This window comes from Halichoeres trimaculatus, unplaced genomic scaffold, assembly GCF_033239565.1.
Source record: "Halichoeres trimaculatus isolate MK-OKI-2021-1 unplaced genomic scaffold, fHalTri1.1 fHalTri1_scaffold_23, whole genome shotgun sequence".
NCBI classification, from domain to species: Eukaryota; Metazoa; Chordata; class Actinopteri; order Labriformes; family Labridae; genus Halichoeres; species Halichoeres trimaculatus.
Genome location: NW_027437201.1, coordinates 18,309,377 through 18,326,147, shown reverse-complemented (window position 1 = coordinate 18,326,147; position 16,771 = coordinate 18,309,377). Strand labels below are relative to the sequence as shown.

The window sequence follows — 16,771 nt, the reverse complement described above, 5'->3', positions numbered from 1 at the left end:
TTATTCAACTTGTAATTCAAATAGAAGAAAAAAATTACATATTTTTACTTAACAGTTCAACATTTTGCAAAAAAATATATATATATTGGTAAGATAAAACAGAAGAATATTTGACCTTTTTGTCTGATTGTGATGAATATTTATTTGATAAATCACTTTCCCATCATTTTTTTTTCACAAGTCCTTCAGCATCCTTCTTATTTTAGGATTAGGATAAGTAGGATTTTTATTCAGTCAACATACATTGTACAATATTTATCACAAAATAGACATTTTAAACAAACCAGAATTCTTACAATAAGTTGTGACTGAAAAGGCATAGGCAAAAGCAAAATGCTTATCTGAGCCTTGCCCATATATTTAACCAAAAATAAATAAATAAATAAACAAACCGATAAAGAATCAACATTAACAACATCATTACATGATCAACACTTATAGTTTTCAAAGATAACTTTGGAGACCATTTTTCTGAAGATATAACATGAATTGCAAGTTTTTATATTTATGTTTGCATCATTCCATGGTTTAACCCCAACAACAGAAACACATCTCCTTTTTATACCTTTTCTAGCTCTATGGTTTGTTCAACATTTACACCTAAAAATATTTTTCTCTGTGAAAGATTGATATTTCTAATTTTAATTTATGAAAACAGCACTAAATAAGCAAAAACAGACATAAAATGCAACCAAAAGGGGTGATACGTGATTAAATTAATGTGAATTTTATCATTATTTTTTTCCACATGATTCATTGATAAATGATTTCTCTTATTACTTTATTAAAACACCATGTTTATCCATTCTTTTAGAACAGCTCATATAATCTCGAAAACAGGATCTCAGAAAAGTGTCCCTGAAGGCATCATCTCCACTTTCTTTCCAGGAAAACACTCCGGGCTTACTTAAAGACAGAGAGAACAGAAACATGAAATACAATCCCAGACACACTCGTACAGTCCAGCACAGTGATGAGTAATTTGTTAGACACGGTTGTGAAATCTGTTTCCAGGAAGTAGACGGAGAACAAAACGATCCGAGACGGATAGAAAAAAAAACATCAACAAAACAACATATGCAGCAACAGCTGATCCGGGGCTGTTTACAGAAAGTTCAGAGAGAAGTTTCTGCATCATTCTCAGCTCATAAAAGAGGATTCATTAACACAAAATTAGCGTAAAAACACGCATTAGGAGAAAAAAAAACTGATGTTTGTTTTGAATGGATGAAACGTGACTTAAGTGGGCGGAGCTTAAAGTGAGTGACTCCTGCAGCTCCTCACACTCCCATCAGAACAATCAGACAGCTCACAGAGGACGGACGGAGTGTGTGATGGACAAAAAGGAGCTAACTCACAACCTCTGATTCCTCCTGACTCTGAAGTGATCAGATTCAACATTTCATCCACTTTTTGTTTTTTCTCCTGACAATGAGAGCAGCTCACTCACAGCAGGTCAGACACGCTGAGACTTCTTCTTCTTCTTCTACTGTTTGTGAGTTTTGGTCGAGTTTGGAGGAGCTGAGATGAGGAGCAGAGCCTGAAGCTGTTTCCAGTGAGCAAACGAAAAGGTGAGACTAAACATATGACTCTGTTTTCCTGGAAATCTACCTGTAGATTTTCTCCTGAAAGCTTAACTTTGACAAATAATGAAGAAGGAGGTAGAGAAACGTGCAGATTATGCAGAATATAGAGATCCTGGAGGAGAGAGGAGGAACAGTAAACTCTTTCAGGTAACTCAAACGTCCTCACAGGTTTGGTTCTGCAGATTGACGTGAGTTTTTACACAATTTACTGGAAAATTTAGACATTTCTAATTTGATTTTACCCTGTTCTTTATTTAAATCTCAGTTATTTATGAAGGTTATTAACTTTTAGTGATGAAGTGTTTTTCTCTGCACTGATTTAAAACTTTTTCTTCAACCAAAGCATGCACAATTGAGTTAAAAACAATGTACTCTTGCATTATTGATTGTTTTTAAAGCATTGGGTTCTTTAAATTTATCATGCAGGATTTATTTTAGAGGATTTCATGCTGAAATGTTTGCAGCAAGACTTCCATTCATAATTTTCAGGCTGTAAAACTATCTTATTTTAACCTCCAGAAGCCTTAATGTCATTTTAAGAGAGTTAAAACAAAAAGTTGTTTTGAATTTTGAGCATTAATCAGTGTTTCTAAATGTAATCACAAGAGTCTGCTTTCTAACTTATACTTAACTAAGTTTGTGTGACGTTACTTTGCAGATTTCACTAAAAAGAAAACATATTGAAGTCGACAGATGACGTCAATGTTTGTTATGTAGAGTGTTTGATTAGAAAATGAGTCACTTTTTGCTTAGACTTGTCAGATTTACAAATAAATTGCACGATTTAACTGTTTTATAAAGAACAAACATGAAACTTGTGACCTCTTTCGAACAAACTTTACACCTTAATGATGTAGATATAACTTTTTTGAGGCCCTATTAATGTTTTAGAAAGTTTTAAAAATTCAGTCTTGGTCTAAATCAGGTGATTCTGCTCAAACAGGAATTTTTTTTGAAAGTTTTAGTTCAAATATTGAACACAGAAATAGAAAAAAGCTTTAAACCATGATAACAGCCAGGCTCTTGCTGTTGAGAAATACAAAATAAGAAATTCCTAAAATATTTTTGGTGGCGTGTGTTACAGTACGAGCAGGAATCAACCAAGAGGTGGATTAAAATAAGGTAAAGAAGATGTGTTTCTGCAACTTTCTTGGTGAGGATTTTTTAAGTAGACTTAAACAATCCGCCGTGTCAGTTTGAAGATTTGCTGAATCAATAGTTTTTGGAGTTTGGACTCATGATTGTGTCTGAAGACCTCAGCTCGGCTCAATATGTCAGCTATAGTCATTCCACACCTTTTAAACATTGTGTTAACTCATAAAACTGCTGTTCTGGAGAACAGCGTGTGAATCTGTCTTTAATGATCTGATCAGAGTCACTGATGCTCTGATGTTTTCTCTCTTGCAGTGGAGACTTATGCTGGTCGTCATGTCTCTGTGGATGATCCTCCCCGTCAGCCTGCCCGTCTTCACCATCACTGGAATATGGGTCGTGTAAGTCCACGTGTTGATTCTGTCTCTAAAGACAAACTGTGACGCAGAGTGTCGTAACTCTGGAGTCCACGCGTCTGTACATCAGCCAGTTAGAGGCTAACCTGTTCACCATGAGATCGGCTGTGTGTATAAAGGTCATGTATGTAAAACAGTTTCCTTTTTTGGATTGAGAGAGCAATTGTCGAGAGACACAGAGTCATCCTTGAGATTCTTCTGGGCGTTCAGTCTGGGCTGTGTGTCGCTGAGTATTCCCCGTCTGTGATGAACAACAGTCACTCCTCCTAATGTCCTCACACAACTTAAAAAGGATGAAATCTGTATATTTTTCTGTAGGTGTGAGTCTTAAACTGTGTTGTAACTCCTTTAAAAGCCTGGAGCAGTCGTAGGAAAGTTCTGGGAGTAATGTGTTCATCATAAAGACAAACAAACATCAATAATCAAATAGTGGAGTTAAGTCTCTCCTGGGGGCTTGGAGTTACGTTTCTTGGGATGTTTTCCCATTTTTCGTTCCAGGTAATTAACTCTCAGACCTCCAAGTGTTTGCTTTGGAGAAACTCTGTAAATGCAAGACTTGAAACACAGCGTTTCATCTCTTTTTGAATCCTGGAGATCAGAAACACTTTCTGTCTCTCGGAGCTCATTCCTGACCTGCGTGGCTTTTTCTTTTGTCCCTGTCTTCCTCTTCCTGTCTCTCCTCGGTGTGACTGGGTTGACATACAGTCTCTCTTTGTCAGGAGTCTTTCACACCTTCTCAAAGTGAGGGTGTGAATTTCCTCACACAGCGTTTCCCCCTCAGAGAGGAGTGTGTAACCCCCTCCTCTCTCAGCCTGACCTGTTGTTCTTCAGACACGCTGACACTCGTCTGTGCGTACAATCCTGAAACATAACTAAAGCCTGTGCTGCATGAACAGTTGAGAGTTTGGACAGAAATGAAGGACTTAATAAAAGACTGTCATCACTATAACGTCACCAACATGACTGAATGTCAAGTTGAAGTATCTGTCTGCCAGAGGTATTTGAGTGTGTAATGACTGATCTCAGGCTCACAGCCAGTCTGGGTGCCAGGGTGCGTTGGTTATTGTGTAGCTGACATATTAAAGAGATCTGAAAGCAGCAGCGTCTCCTCTGACGTCACAGTCAGGTTAAAATACAGCCGACAGCCACAGTGTGAAACGTATGAGGTTTATTTTATCTAATATGATGCCGCTCTTCAAAACTAGGACTCGTACATCTCGCTTTCAAGTGTTTCATATCAATGAGGAAAACAGAGAAAGCATGTCCTCGTCGTATCACATCTTTGAGATTAAAAGAACATCATCTCTCTGATTCATGTCTCTCTGTCCTTGTTTAGTACTTAACCAAAGACTTTTTCTCTCTAACTTCGCAGATATGCCATGGCCCTGTACAACCAGCACGTCTGTCCTGTGCAGAACTGGTACAGTACACACACACTAACACACACCAGAAAGCCAGTTGTGTTTCTGATGCACAGTTAAATTATTGAAGTCACAAATAAATAAAATAAATTTCAATATAATATAATATAATATAATATAATATAATATAATATAATATAATATAATATAATATAATATAATATAATATAATATAATATAATATCATATCATATCATATCATATAATATAATATAATATAATTTAATGTATTATAATTTAATATAATATAATATAATGAAATTAAGTATAATATACTATATTACAATAAAATAAAATGAAATATAATATAATATAACATTATATTATATTATACTACGTTATATTATATTATATTATATTATATTATATTATATTATATTATATTATATTATATTATATTATATTATATTATATTATATTATAGAATAAAATGTACTTTATTAATCTGGGAAGGGACATTCTGGAGTCACAGTAGCAAAAAGTACAAAGCAGTGGACGTCCATCAGAAGCCACAGCTTGGCCATAGCTCGCCAGTTAGCCTCCACCTCCACAGGGTCACGGACTGAGCTGGACTTCTTTACCAGTCTGTTCAGTTTTTTGTAGCTCTCCTTTGTCTTTCTCACTCTCAGAAGTTAAAATCCTTCAATATGGTGTTGGTCTGGTGTTAGCTCCATTAGCCATGTCTTTGTGAAAATCTGGTATTTCCTCTGGTGCTGGGTTAGCATCGCTTGCTCGTCCATCTTATTAGAGATAAATCTACCGTTCTCCACAAGGATGGATGAAATGACAGCCCGAAGTAGTCTCTTCACACTCAGCATGTCATCCTCACCTCCTGCTCCTTAGCTCACAGGAAACATCAGGCTTAGCACCAGTAAGCATCAGCATGCTATGGGCTGCAGACAGCTGATCTTGTGTATAGACAATGAGATCATGGTTACATGTAGGATCTGCAGACCCAAACAGGAGCATAAATGGTTAAAACACAGCAGCAATTGCAAACAATTTGGTGTTAATGGCCAACAAATGAGCCGTTAAGAGTAGTGTACACTGAGTTTTAACACTTTAAAGACTTTAGAGGTAATATTTTTGTTATTTTGAGCACAAAACCAACCATACACCATAATAAGTAATGGACAGAGTATAGTGAACAGGTGGTTTTAACAGGGTGAGCAGAACCCTGATGCAGAGTTTTAACCAATCAGAAGCTTCCACAGCTGCCACTAGAAATGAATCACTGTTATGACCAATCAGCTTCAAGTATTTAACTCAGCTGGGTAATAACATCAAACAGCTCACTGAGAAAGTTAAGGGAGCAGCTTGAGAAGCCGATATTGTTTTATTTGGAGTTGAGAAAACCTCCTGATTTCATTTTTTGTTGAAAAACTTAAGACTAAGTTTTGACTGAAAGCTAAAAAGCACAAAGTTAATCTTTTTAGAGTGGTGCAAGGTTCTGGTTCAGTCACTGATTATGAATAATTAGATGGTGCGAAACGCCTCACTCTCTCAGCTGGTGTGTTTATCCAGCATTAATTCAGGACCACGTCTTTTATGTAACAAGCTTCAACCTCGCTGCACATCCTGACAGGTTTATAGACTTTAAATCAAACAGAGAGTGGACTGAGATGGAGACGAGAGGAGCATGTGTGAAGACAAAGACGTGGGCGTATGAAGATTTAAGGTTACTGTAAACCGTGAATGTAAGCAGAGGAGAGGAATGATAACACAGGAATACAAACAGTGTGGTACAGTTTCAGGGCAGTGGATGTGTTTATCTCTCAAACAGAGTCGGATTAATGATACTTAAAGCCTTGATTTGGATTTAAAACACCTGGTTATTAAATAAAAGTCTGGTCCAAGCTGGTACAAGATGGAAAAATGTGACAAAATGATTTAATCGTAGGTCTTGTTATCACGGCAGGAGAAAAGACCCGAAGTCTAATCAGATTTAAGGAGGACTAGGTGAAAGTTACAAGATAGTTCAAACTCAGAAAACTCGTTTTAAAGTATTTGTGGGATGTATCAGACCCCAATACATCGTTAAACTGTCACTGAGACAGTATTTCTGTTAATCTTCCACAGCTTTCTGCGTGAAATGATGCAAAATGAGGCTCAAACATTAACAGAGCATCAACACATCTGCTTACTTTAGACGTATTCTGCAGGGTTAATGAGGTCTTTAGAGGATAAAGGTGAAAACTCGACCTAAAATGTGGAGCAGGTTTTTGAACTTTGAGCCACTTTGAGGCAAACGCGTGCGAGTGAGTTCAGCCGAGGCCAAAATAAACTTTAAGTCTGATTCCCAAATGTGAGCGCAGTGACATATTTTCTCCATACAGTGTTTTCTCTGTAGGCTGAAGTGTGTGTTTGTGTCCCTGTGTGTGTTTTCAGGCTTTATAATGAGTCCTGTGAGGAGCCGCTGCCCCTACAGAGAGGTCCTGTTCTGTGCTGCACGCTGGACAATGTCCCTCTCATCAGGTCAGTGAACGCAGCTTTTCCATCCTCAAACTACTCCTGAAAAATTTGTGGATATGAACAGGAAATCTAGAAGATAATGACAGTCTTCAGATAAATCTCCTCTGAGCAGCTGGTGTTCAGAGTTTAGTCGCTGGATGAGTCCACACTCGTCCGTTTGAGCGGACCTCTTCACCTCCACAGGAAGAAGAGCTTTTGTTGAGTGTAGTGGATCCTTCAGCGCTCTTTGAAACGTCTCCACACTGAGACACAGAATGTAAACAAAGGATGTTTCTTCCTGACAGTCTGCAGCCTGATGAGTGAGGGGTTTGCTCGTGTCTGTAAGTTTAGGGTGTTTTTCCATGTTTCTTCTTTCCATGGATGAAGTTCTCAGGGTAATTTCTGCTCAACCTCCCACTGAGACTCTCCCTACAGACGTTTCCCTCCCCTAAATGGCTTTCTAAGGAAAAGCTGGCATGCTTTTAGTGCCACGGAGCACACAGCGCTGCTTTTCTTGACTATTTTTAAGGAATTTCTCCAGAGATTGCACAGCAGTTAAAACACAGGACCAGATTCCTAAAGAGGGGCATGGATCTGACCTGAGCGAGTAGAAGAACTTGATTGAACTTGCACTCCTGCTCCCTGGAGTCCACATTAATAACCCCCTGCTCTCCTGTGTGTTTTCTCTGCAGTAAATGTGGGACGCTCCCTCCTGAAAGCTGCTTCTTCAGCCTCATCTGCAGCACCGGCTCCTTCATGGGTGAGTATCAGATCTGAGTCCTCTGGTGCTCGTAAAGTTTCCATACATTTTAACACTTCATGCCATCCTCGTACGAGTCTGTGTGCAGCTTTGTTTTCTCAGCTGGGATGACTCCCGTCGAGTCTCTGCTCCACAGAAATCTCTGCCATGTCCTCCTTCACATCTCCCTCTGAGGGGAAAATTCACTCCATGCCATGAATGGCCGCGTTTTTCCTCCTCACATGACCCAGGAGTACTGACCCTCTGACCACGAGGGCGATGACTCCAAACTGCTGTGAACCACTTTAAAGCAGCTATTTTAGGAAATTTTACAGAGTTCATTAACCGAGTTTAGACAGGTTCACATTGATTTTTGTTGTTTTTTGTTTGTGGAATTAACTAGAACAGGTATGAGTAGTAAGATTTGTTTTTTTTACTTTCAAACTTAAAGCTAAGGATCAACAAAAACGTTTTCTACTCACACTGGAGGAAACGTGTGTGCTGGTTCACACTTTCAGTACATCTCACACGTTAAGTTCCTTCCAGAGTGTGATTCACATACATCATATATGTCCAAACAATCAGAGCCAAGAGCTTGTTTCAGGACAAGTCCAAACTTTCCGGTTTGGCGCTCAGCTAGCCTCAGAAGTCCCAGAAGTGTACACGAAAACACAGTTATACTTCACTTAAAAAAAAAAAAAATTCTGGAAACTCCAGCCAAAGTGAAGATTTTGCAAATCTCTGTTTTTTATGTAGAAACCGAGAAACAGAGTTTTTTTCTTTAATGTCACAGCTAAATGACGGGGGTTCATTCTGATTGGCTGGCACAGGTTTCATATTTGAAAAACACTGCTACGTACTGGTTTGTTATGCTTCGAGCCGCACTAATCAGCAGATTTTCGCGGTTATGTGTGGATGAAAGTATTTTTCAGACCTCCGCCAAGCGTATTGTGATTGTGACGCAACACTTTAGTCCGACTTTAATGTTATACTACCTTTCAGCAGACTGTCTGCTACAATTTGGTGTTAGTTGCAGGTTTGTAGCATAATTTGTTTCCTGACAGAGTTGAAAATTATGATGACCCAGTACATATTTCATATTCTGGATCTAAGTATCCAGAATATTGCCAGGATCTGGATCGTACTTTTACATCTGTCAGAAATTTGACCATTTATCGTGGAGTTATATACACAAATGGTGAAAACGGCCCTATTTCACAATAATAAAGAATCCTTTGAAAACATCCTGGATCCAGACAGTGATCCGGATCACCTCCAAAATCAAATCACTTCTTCCTTACCCCATTTGGAACATTTCCTGAAAATTTCATCCAGATCTGTTTGTAACTTTTTGAGTTATGTTGTTCACAGACAGACAGACAAACTCTCCCAAACACATAGCCTGCTTGGTGGAGGTAAAAAAAACAAACAAGGGGGTTAGAATAGCTGGCTATGTGTGGACAAGGCCTTAGTCTCAAACTGGACTAAAGCCTGACACAAAGCCCCTCTTGCATTCTTATATCAGGTGTTTACCATTGATCTGGAAGGTCTTCAAAGCTAGCCTCACAGAGAAGTTGTTTACTCTTTGATTTGAAGGTGTATTGTCAGATTGGATCAGAGGACAGTGATAAAAACAAGCGTTAAAGTCCAGATGACTGTGATCCAATCACACTTAAGTTTGACCACACGTCTTTTGTTGTTTGTTTTTCCAGTGAATGCTCTTTCTGTGTTTTTGTTGTGTTTTGATAGTTGGGATGTACAGATTTCCATATGGAGACACCGTGTCTTCTGCACATTCACATTCTGATTGTTAGAGAAGTAAAGTTGTGCCTTCTCATGCAGCTTTGTCACTGTTTCACAGCATCCTTGAATTCAGGGTTATGAAAACTCTCTTTCCTGATAAAGCCAGGACCTCAAGATAAAACCTTCTTAGGGCTGCAAAAAAAAAACACAAAAACAAAGGAGAGAGTGGTGTTTCAGAAAAGCTGAGACATTATCATGTTGGTTACATAACAGGGTGAAGGAGTGTGTGTTTGTAGTTTCTTGCACAGATCTGTTTGTTTGAACGGTGCTGAGACGTTTTGATGTGGTGTTTCAGAGGAAGAGGGTTTGGTTGAAGAATACTGAGGGTAAAGTGACGCTGATCACGTAGACGCAAAGTGAACAAGCCCAACACTTCACCAAATTTAGCAGCAGAAATTACGCACTTTGAAACAGTTTTGAGCATTTTTGCGTCATATATTAACCATCTCAGTGATCATCCTCTCATTCTTACTCAGCAAACATTAAGCTCAGTGAAGGAGTCTGTTATGCTGAAATGATTTCCAGTAAATATTTAAACCCTGACCTGAGTGTCTTGACTGATCTCTGTATTTTCAGCCTCTTTAATCGTTAAATCTCAGTGACCTGAAGCTGCAGTCTTATGATGTTCATCGAGCTTTTTACTTAACAGGCAGTGTGTTGACCTCTCATTAGAAAGCGACCTGTGTGATCGCTGCAGGATAAACGATACGGACATAAAACAGTCGCTCCGTGTCGTTTGCAGCATGTTGAGCTCCAGATGTGAACTTCAGAGGAGAGAGTGGGAGAGGACAGAGAACTGCTGCGAGGCTCAGGAGAAGAGTTTGATAAACAGACCAGAGGAATCTGCTCACACTGAGATCTGCAGCCTCAGCAGTTTGAGTTGCTGAGGGTTTGCAGAGATTTTTGATGCTGGAGGAAGAGAAAGTGTCCAATTGGTCCTAGATTTTGATGTATTTATTTCTGAATTAGCATAAAACATTAAAAGTTTAGACATTACGTTTAGATTTTATCATTTAAAAACATTTTCAGGGTGAAGGTCAGGTCTGCTGAGTCAGTTATCTCTTCAAATCATCCTTTTTTGACGAGCCTTTCCTGGTTGTACTTGAATTTTATTTTTAATTTGTTTATTTTAAATACTTTGTTTTTCAATTTATGATTTTTTAATGCTCCAAAATAACAATAATAATAATAATAATAATAATAATAATAATAATAATAATAATAGTAATGATAATAATAATGATAATAATACAAAATAATATTAATACTAGCACAACTACTACTGCTCTTATTACTACTACTACTACAATAACTACTACTACTACTACTACTATTAATAAAATAATAATAATAATAATAATAATAATAATAATAGTAATAATAATAATAATAATCGAAACAGCACAAACAACAAAACAGAAAACCTAAAAAAAACAGAGCGAAAAAACAAACAAAAAAAAAAAACACAGAAAAACAAAACCAAACAACAAAATATAAAAGTAAATAGCCTCGACCAAAAGAACAACTCTAAGAAGGAAATATATATATATATATATATATATATATATATATATATATATATATATATATATATATATATATATGCATTAATATACACATAGCCTTAATTACTGCATTTATTCCATTTTAATCCTTAAGAAGTTAATTACCTTCAGTATTTAATTAATTTTTAATTCAAAAACCAAAATGTCTTTTTTTGATTTAAATTTTAAATTTTGTGAGCAAGGACGATGACTAAATCTATTGTCTATGAATCTCAGTTTTTTAAATTAGTCCTTCATTTTGACGTATTTATTTCTGAATTAGCAAAAAATATTCAAAGCTTGGACATTAAGTATAGATTTGTTCCTTTAAAAACATTTTACTTAAATTTTGTTTTTTATTTGTGTTTTTTAATACTTTATTTTTTCAAAGTATATTGATCAATATTTATCAAATTAAATTCTCTAAAATAATAGTAATAATAACAATAATAATAATAATGATAGAAACAGCACAAACAACTAAAACAGAAAAATAAAAATAAAAAAAAACAGAAAGACAAAATCACACACAAAAAAATATAAAAGTAATTGCTTCTACCAAAAAAACAACATTGAGAAGGAAATAAACATACATGCATTACATAGATAATCTTAATTACTGCATTTATTCTGTTTTAATCTTAGTCCTCTAGTAGTTCATTGCCTTCAATAATTAATGATGTTATTCTAAAAACAAAAACAACAACAAAAAAAAGTTTGGATTTTATAATTTAAAATCATTAATAGGGTGGAGGTCAGATCTGCTGAGTCAGTGATCTCTTTCAAAATGTCCTTTTTTTGACAGCCTGTCCTGGTTTTACTTGAATTTTACTTTTATTAGAGTTCGACAGTTTTAAAAGATATGATAAAAGTTTTAAAGTCTTAATAAATAAAAAAGTAATATGTCGTCCTCTTTCCTCTTCCAGTGATGCTGATCGGTCTGCTGCGATACGCTCACGTCATTGAAAAACACCAGAACTGCATCCTGAACACGGCCGGTCTCTCTACGTCGTGGATCTGTGCAGCCGGACTCATCATGGTGGGAAACTTCCAGGTAACCACCGTCTCATAAAACACTTTAAAATATTAAAGTCTTTGTTTTATTTCATCTGACTCAAGCTCTTTAAAGTATTTCACTTTAATCTCTTAGTGTATTTATTTATTCAGTGTCAATCCAGCTTTACTTTCTGAAGCTTGTTGCATAATTTCTTACATAATTAACAAAAAGCATTCAGTCAGAGTCAGATTGGATCTCTCTGTGGGTCATTCCTGTCTTTGTGGGTCTTTGTGAGTCTCACTTTCTTTGTTTTTACTGGAGGTGGATGTTTGATGTGCCAGGCGTGGTCTCTCTGTGCTCAGCAGGTGTTTCTCCTCTTACCTAAGTGTAACATGCTCTTTAAACTCTCAATACATGATGGGTTTAATGCTTTTCTCTGTCTCACTGTGCAGTTTTTGCAGCTCAGGTACATCTTTTCATGGTTTTTGGGTCAGTGTCATGGAAACACAAAGTCAAGTGTGGTTATAGCCTCTTTGTGACATCAGAGACGAGGATATGAGGAGCTTCGATTGTCCCGTATTTTAAACACAAAGACGTTATGAGCTGAGATCTGCAGGTCAGGGTCGTGTGCTGACGTTATATTTACAGTAGAGGAGTTACAGTACAGAACATGTGAGCACATGTTGGCGATGCTCGGGGACACGCTGTATGTTCAGACACACATACCTTTTTGGCACTGTGAGTTTTCGTGGCCTCAGGTAACAGCTGTGTTAAATCTGAACATGTGCCGACTGCTGAGATTTTACAGGGATGTCATTCAGGATTTGAATCTTTCTCAGGGTTTTACGTGTTAGAGCGTGTGCAGACCTGCAGAGGAGCGGTGTTCGTGTACTTGAGGTGTGCAACCTTTACTGTAGATCCCCTACTTTAACATTCTTATTCAACAACTCTGCAGGGGGCAGCATGCTTTCTACTGCTCTGTGGTTACACGACAGCTGGTTTCCTCAGTTTCTAAGAAAGATTATTTTCTAGATACATGCCTGATCGTAATCCAAACGTTAAAATGAGATTATCAACACCAATATAAATTATTCCTAAATGCCATTTATGTTGCAATGTTAGTAGAGAGAAGAGAGATCTGTGTTTTTCTCTGCTTGAAAATGATTTCTGTGATTAATTTTGTAGTGGTGGTGAATACAGGAGCCTAACTCTCAGACAGGAGAAGGACAGAAGAGCAGAAGAAAGATAAACCAGAGAGTGATAGAGCATGAGCTAAAGGCTAAAATCATACTAAAGATTAAAACACGGGTTAAACTTTTTGTGATAATGTTGATTCCAACCCACAGTCAGCAGTTATTCTGCAGTAGTCTGTTAAAACATGAGAGTCTATCAATAAATTAAAGAGTGAGGACATAACCAAGACTCACTACACTCCACTACACATTACAGACACGTCTCAGAGCACAGCGCTGAAAGTAACGCTCAGTATAGTTGGCTACTAAACTATGGTACAAACTGACAAAGTTTGCTTGTTGTCGTGTTTCAAGCGGTATCTCAATCTAACTGTTGATACCTTACCTTGTGGTGTTGTATGAGTAAAAAGTTGTCTCCATTCATTTCAGAAACAAACACACACTTGTTAAGAGTCACGTCTTCACGACAGTGTGCGTGAGAAAACTTTATTCACATTTATGCACTTTTTTTTGTGTGAGATTCATGGAAGAGAGGATTCATATTTATTTTTTATATTATTGTTCATCAGGCCTGTTGTGCTACAGTGCTTTGTTCCTTTCTCTGATTTTATTTAAGGAAATTAATGATAATTTTATTACATGTCTAGAAGGCCTGAAGTTAAATCAATCAGTTAATATTCTGCTGTGATTGTAGTAGTTAAACAAAGATACATTATTTGTATGAATTCACCTGTCACTTCATCTCATTTCATCTTAACATGTAGGCCTGGCCTACAGGAAAGAATGGTTTATAAATTAACAGTATCTTTTGTCCTTTTAGTTATACTGTAGAACGGTTTATTGCTTGTGTATAGTGATTAACGTACCCCAAAAATAGCAATATTAGTCCAAAAAAAACACAATTAGATTATCTTCAAAAATCGTTCAGCCTTAATTATTGTTTATAATGCATTCATATGATGTCAAAAATGAAATAAACTACCAAAAGTAATAAGCCTACAGTAAAAAAAGTCAAACAGCAATTTAGGGAACAGGTGAGAATAAGATATAATTAATGTTTGAGAGTAAAGTGAGTAAAGTAAAGTGGTGTTGAGTTTTGGTTTTGAGGGTTTAAATCGTGACTGAAGCTCATTCAGCCTCAGAAACCGTCCCCCCTCTTTAACATCAGGACAGCTGGTTTGTGCAGAAAAAGGGGACGTAAGTAAAACACAATGTACCTTTTCATGCTCTTTGTGTCCTGACCCTGTAATTACCCTGCTCTAACAGCTGCTTCACCTCCTCAAAATCTGCCCTGTCACCCACTAAACTCCACGTTACAGCTGCTGAATGAGGCACGTGTTCATGTGCAGATTAAGAAATCCTCTCCTCTGTCTCTAAGAACTCTATCTGTGCTGACCTAGATCTTCCACAGTTAAAGGTTTTACCTGTTTCTGTCTGTTTCTGTGTCTCAGGTGGATTTCGCTAAAGTCCTGCACTACGTGGGAGCAGGGGTGGCGTTCCCCTCCAGCATGCTGTTTGTGTGTCTGCAGTCGGCTCTCACCTACAGGCTGGCGAAGACTCAAGACGAGTATCGGGTCGGACACCTTCGGGTGATGATGGCGCTGTTGGCTCTGGTGGCTCTGGTGCTTAGTATCCTTCAGACAAGAGAGAAAGCAAAACTTTAAGCTACATTCAGCATTTTTCATTTAATAATCAGGCTTTTTCTTTTTTTATGCTCCAAGTTTCAGTTCATAAATAATCCTAAATATTAAAATTACACCATAAATTAAGACGTTTTAATGTCAGGGCATGTCTCCGGATCTTCTCTCCTTCCTCTACAGTCTTCGTTCTCCTTAACCTCTGACCCTCAGGTGGCGTCTTTTTCTGCCAGCAGAGCTTCGCCCTACAGCACGCCTCTGCCATCTTTGAGTGGATCTACTGCATGCTCATCATGTGCTTCTACGGGACTTTTGCCTTTGAGTTCAGTGGCATCTCGGGTGACACGCTGATGGTCTTATCCAGAGGAGGAGGAGTGCTGAGCTTCTCCACATCTGGACAGAAAGGAGACGTGGGACCAAACCACCTCCACCACCACCAGACGGACAGCCTCTCCATCCTGTAACCAAGCCGCAGGATGTTGGAGACAGAGACGGAGGCTGAACCAGGAGCCTGGATCCTCACGCTCACGGCTGCACACACAGAGAAGAGACCAAAGACTGAAGCTTCACAGAGGTTTTCTGGCTTTGCTGAAAGCTGCTAGGAGAACTAGGAGTGCCTTTTCTGACCACGAGCACCAGCAGAGCCTCACGCAGTCCTGATGTTTGTTTTTCTCTCTGGATGAAACAATCAGACTGAATTCTTGGCTGAAGTGGCCTCTAACAGATCTGACATCCTGAAAGTTCCTCAGATTTCAAAGTTTGTTTGAATGTTTGGACGTTCAGACACTGAGCTCTGGATTGTTTTAAACCTCAGGAAGTTTTCTTACATAATCGGCTCCACGGTTTGGGTGAAGTTTTTGGAATATTTTATACAATGCATGAAAAGTTACTGCGCGCCAAAGAAAAGTTCATTTAATGTGCTTTGATTGTTACTTTGTCTTAATATTAAAGAGTCTTTAAATATTTGGAGTTTTGTTTTCCAAAGTTTTAAAGTGATTTGTACCAAAGTATCGTCTCCTCTTGGTCTGGATAAGCTTTGTTGTATATCTTGATTTATGCCGTATCAGCTCTTTGCCAAACAACTTTATATTTTGACTCTCTGTTACAGTGAGAGACTCAGTCTTTATGGGACCAAACTATTTAGAGAGAAAGAAACTGTCATGCTGTATTTTTTTGTACACACAGACACTTTTCTGAAGTTTTATATTGTAAACACAGAGAACCAAAGAATTAAAGCTAATAGGAGTTTCTAAATGTTTTTCCTGTGTGTTTTTCCTTTTCATATCTGGATTTAAAAAGGAGATTATACACCATACGTATACAGAAACTGCAAATAAGTTAAACTAAGACTAAAACATCTCCCTAGAATTGTAAAAACTCTCAGACTCAGAAAATCTCCTGGTGTTAAGGGAATAAAATACAGAGAGCATCACAAATCTCCTGTTGAGCCACAGCAAAAGAGGTTTTGACAATTTTAGGAGAAAATCATTCAAACAGTAAATATCAGAGATTCTTGTGTATTTTCAGAGGGTTTATAGACATTTATCTGACCTTCAGCAGCACCCTGAGGGTGACATCCATCAGGAAGCTGAGTGATTCTTCCCAGAAGGAGCTCTGCCATGATGAGCGTCTCCTTCCCCGTCACTCCAGCATCACCCAGATGAAAACAAGCACAGAACTGAGTCCCAACACCATAGCTCAGCGCTTCAGAGAAGTAGGGACAGTTTATTTTAGCATATTTCAACATCACTTTAACTTCTTTTAAAAAAAGGTGTTTGAAATGTTCTCAGTCATCAGGACACTACTGCCCCCTACTGGACAGTAGAGGGCAGTATCCACTTACCACAGGCCACTCCTGCAGCTTCTGTTCTGTTTTTGTATTAGCTCTGTGA

The 16,771-nt window shown here is 37.8% G+C and overlaps 1 protein-coding gene across 1 annotated transcript; it reads left to right on the top strand.

Annotated features, from left to right (window-relative positions):
- Positions 1–1,149: 1,149 nt before the first annotated feature.
- LOC141785366 (transmembrane protein 150A-like) lies at positions 1,150–16,114 on the top strand. Its single transcript, XM_074663675.1, has 8 exons — positions 1,150–1,571; positions 2,994–3,079; positions 4,467–4,514; positions 6,904–6,990; positions 7,659–7,726; positions 11,979–12,106; positions 14,694–14,871; positions 15,093–16,114. The coding sequence occupies exons 2-8, from the start codon at positions 3,003–3,005 to the stop codon at positions 15,341–15,343; spliced, it is 837 nt and encodes a 278-aa protein (XP_074519776.1). The 5' UTR covers positions 1,150–1,571; positions 2,994–3,002; the 3' UTR covers positions 15,344–16,114.
- Positions 16,115–16,771: the final 657 nt, after the last annotated feature.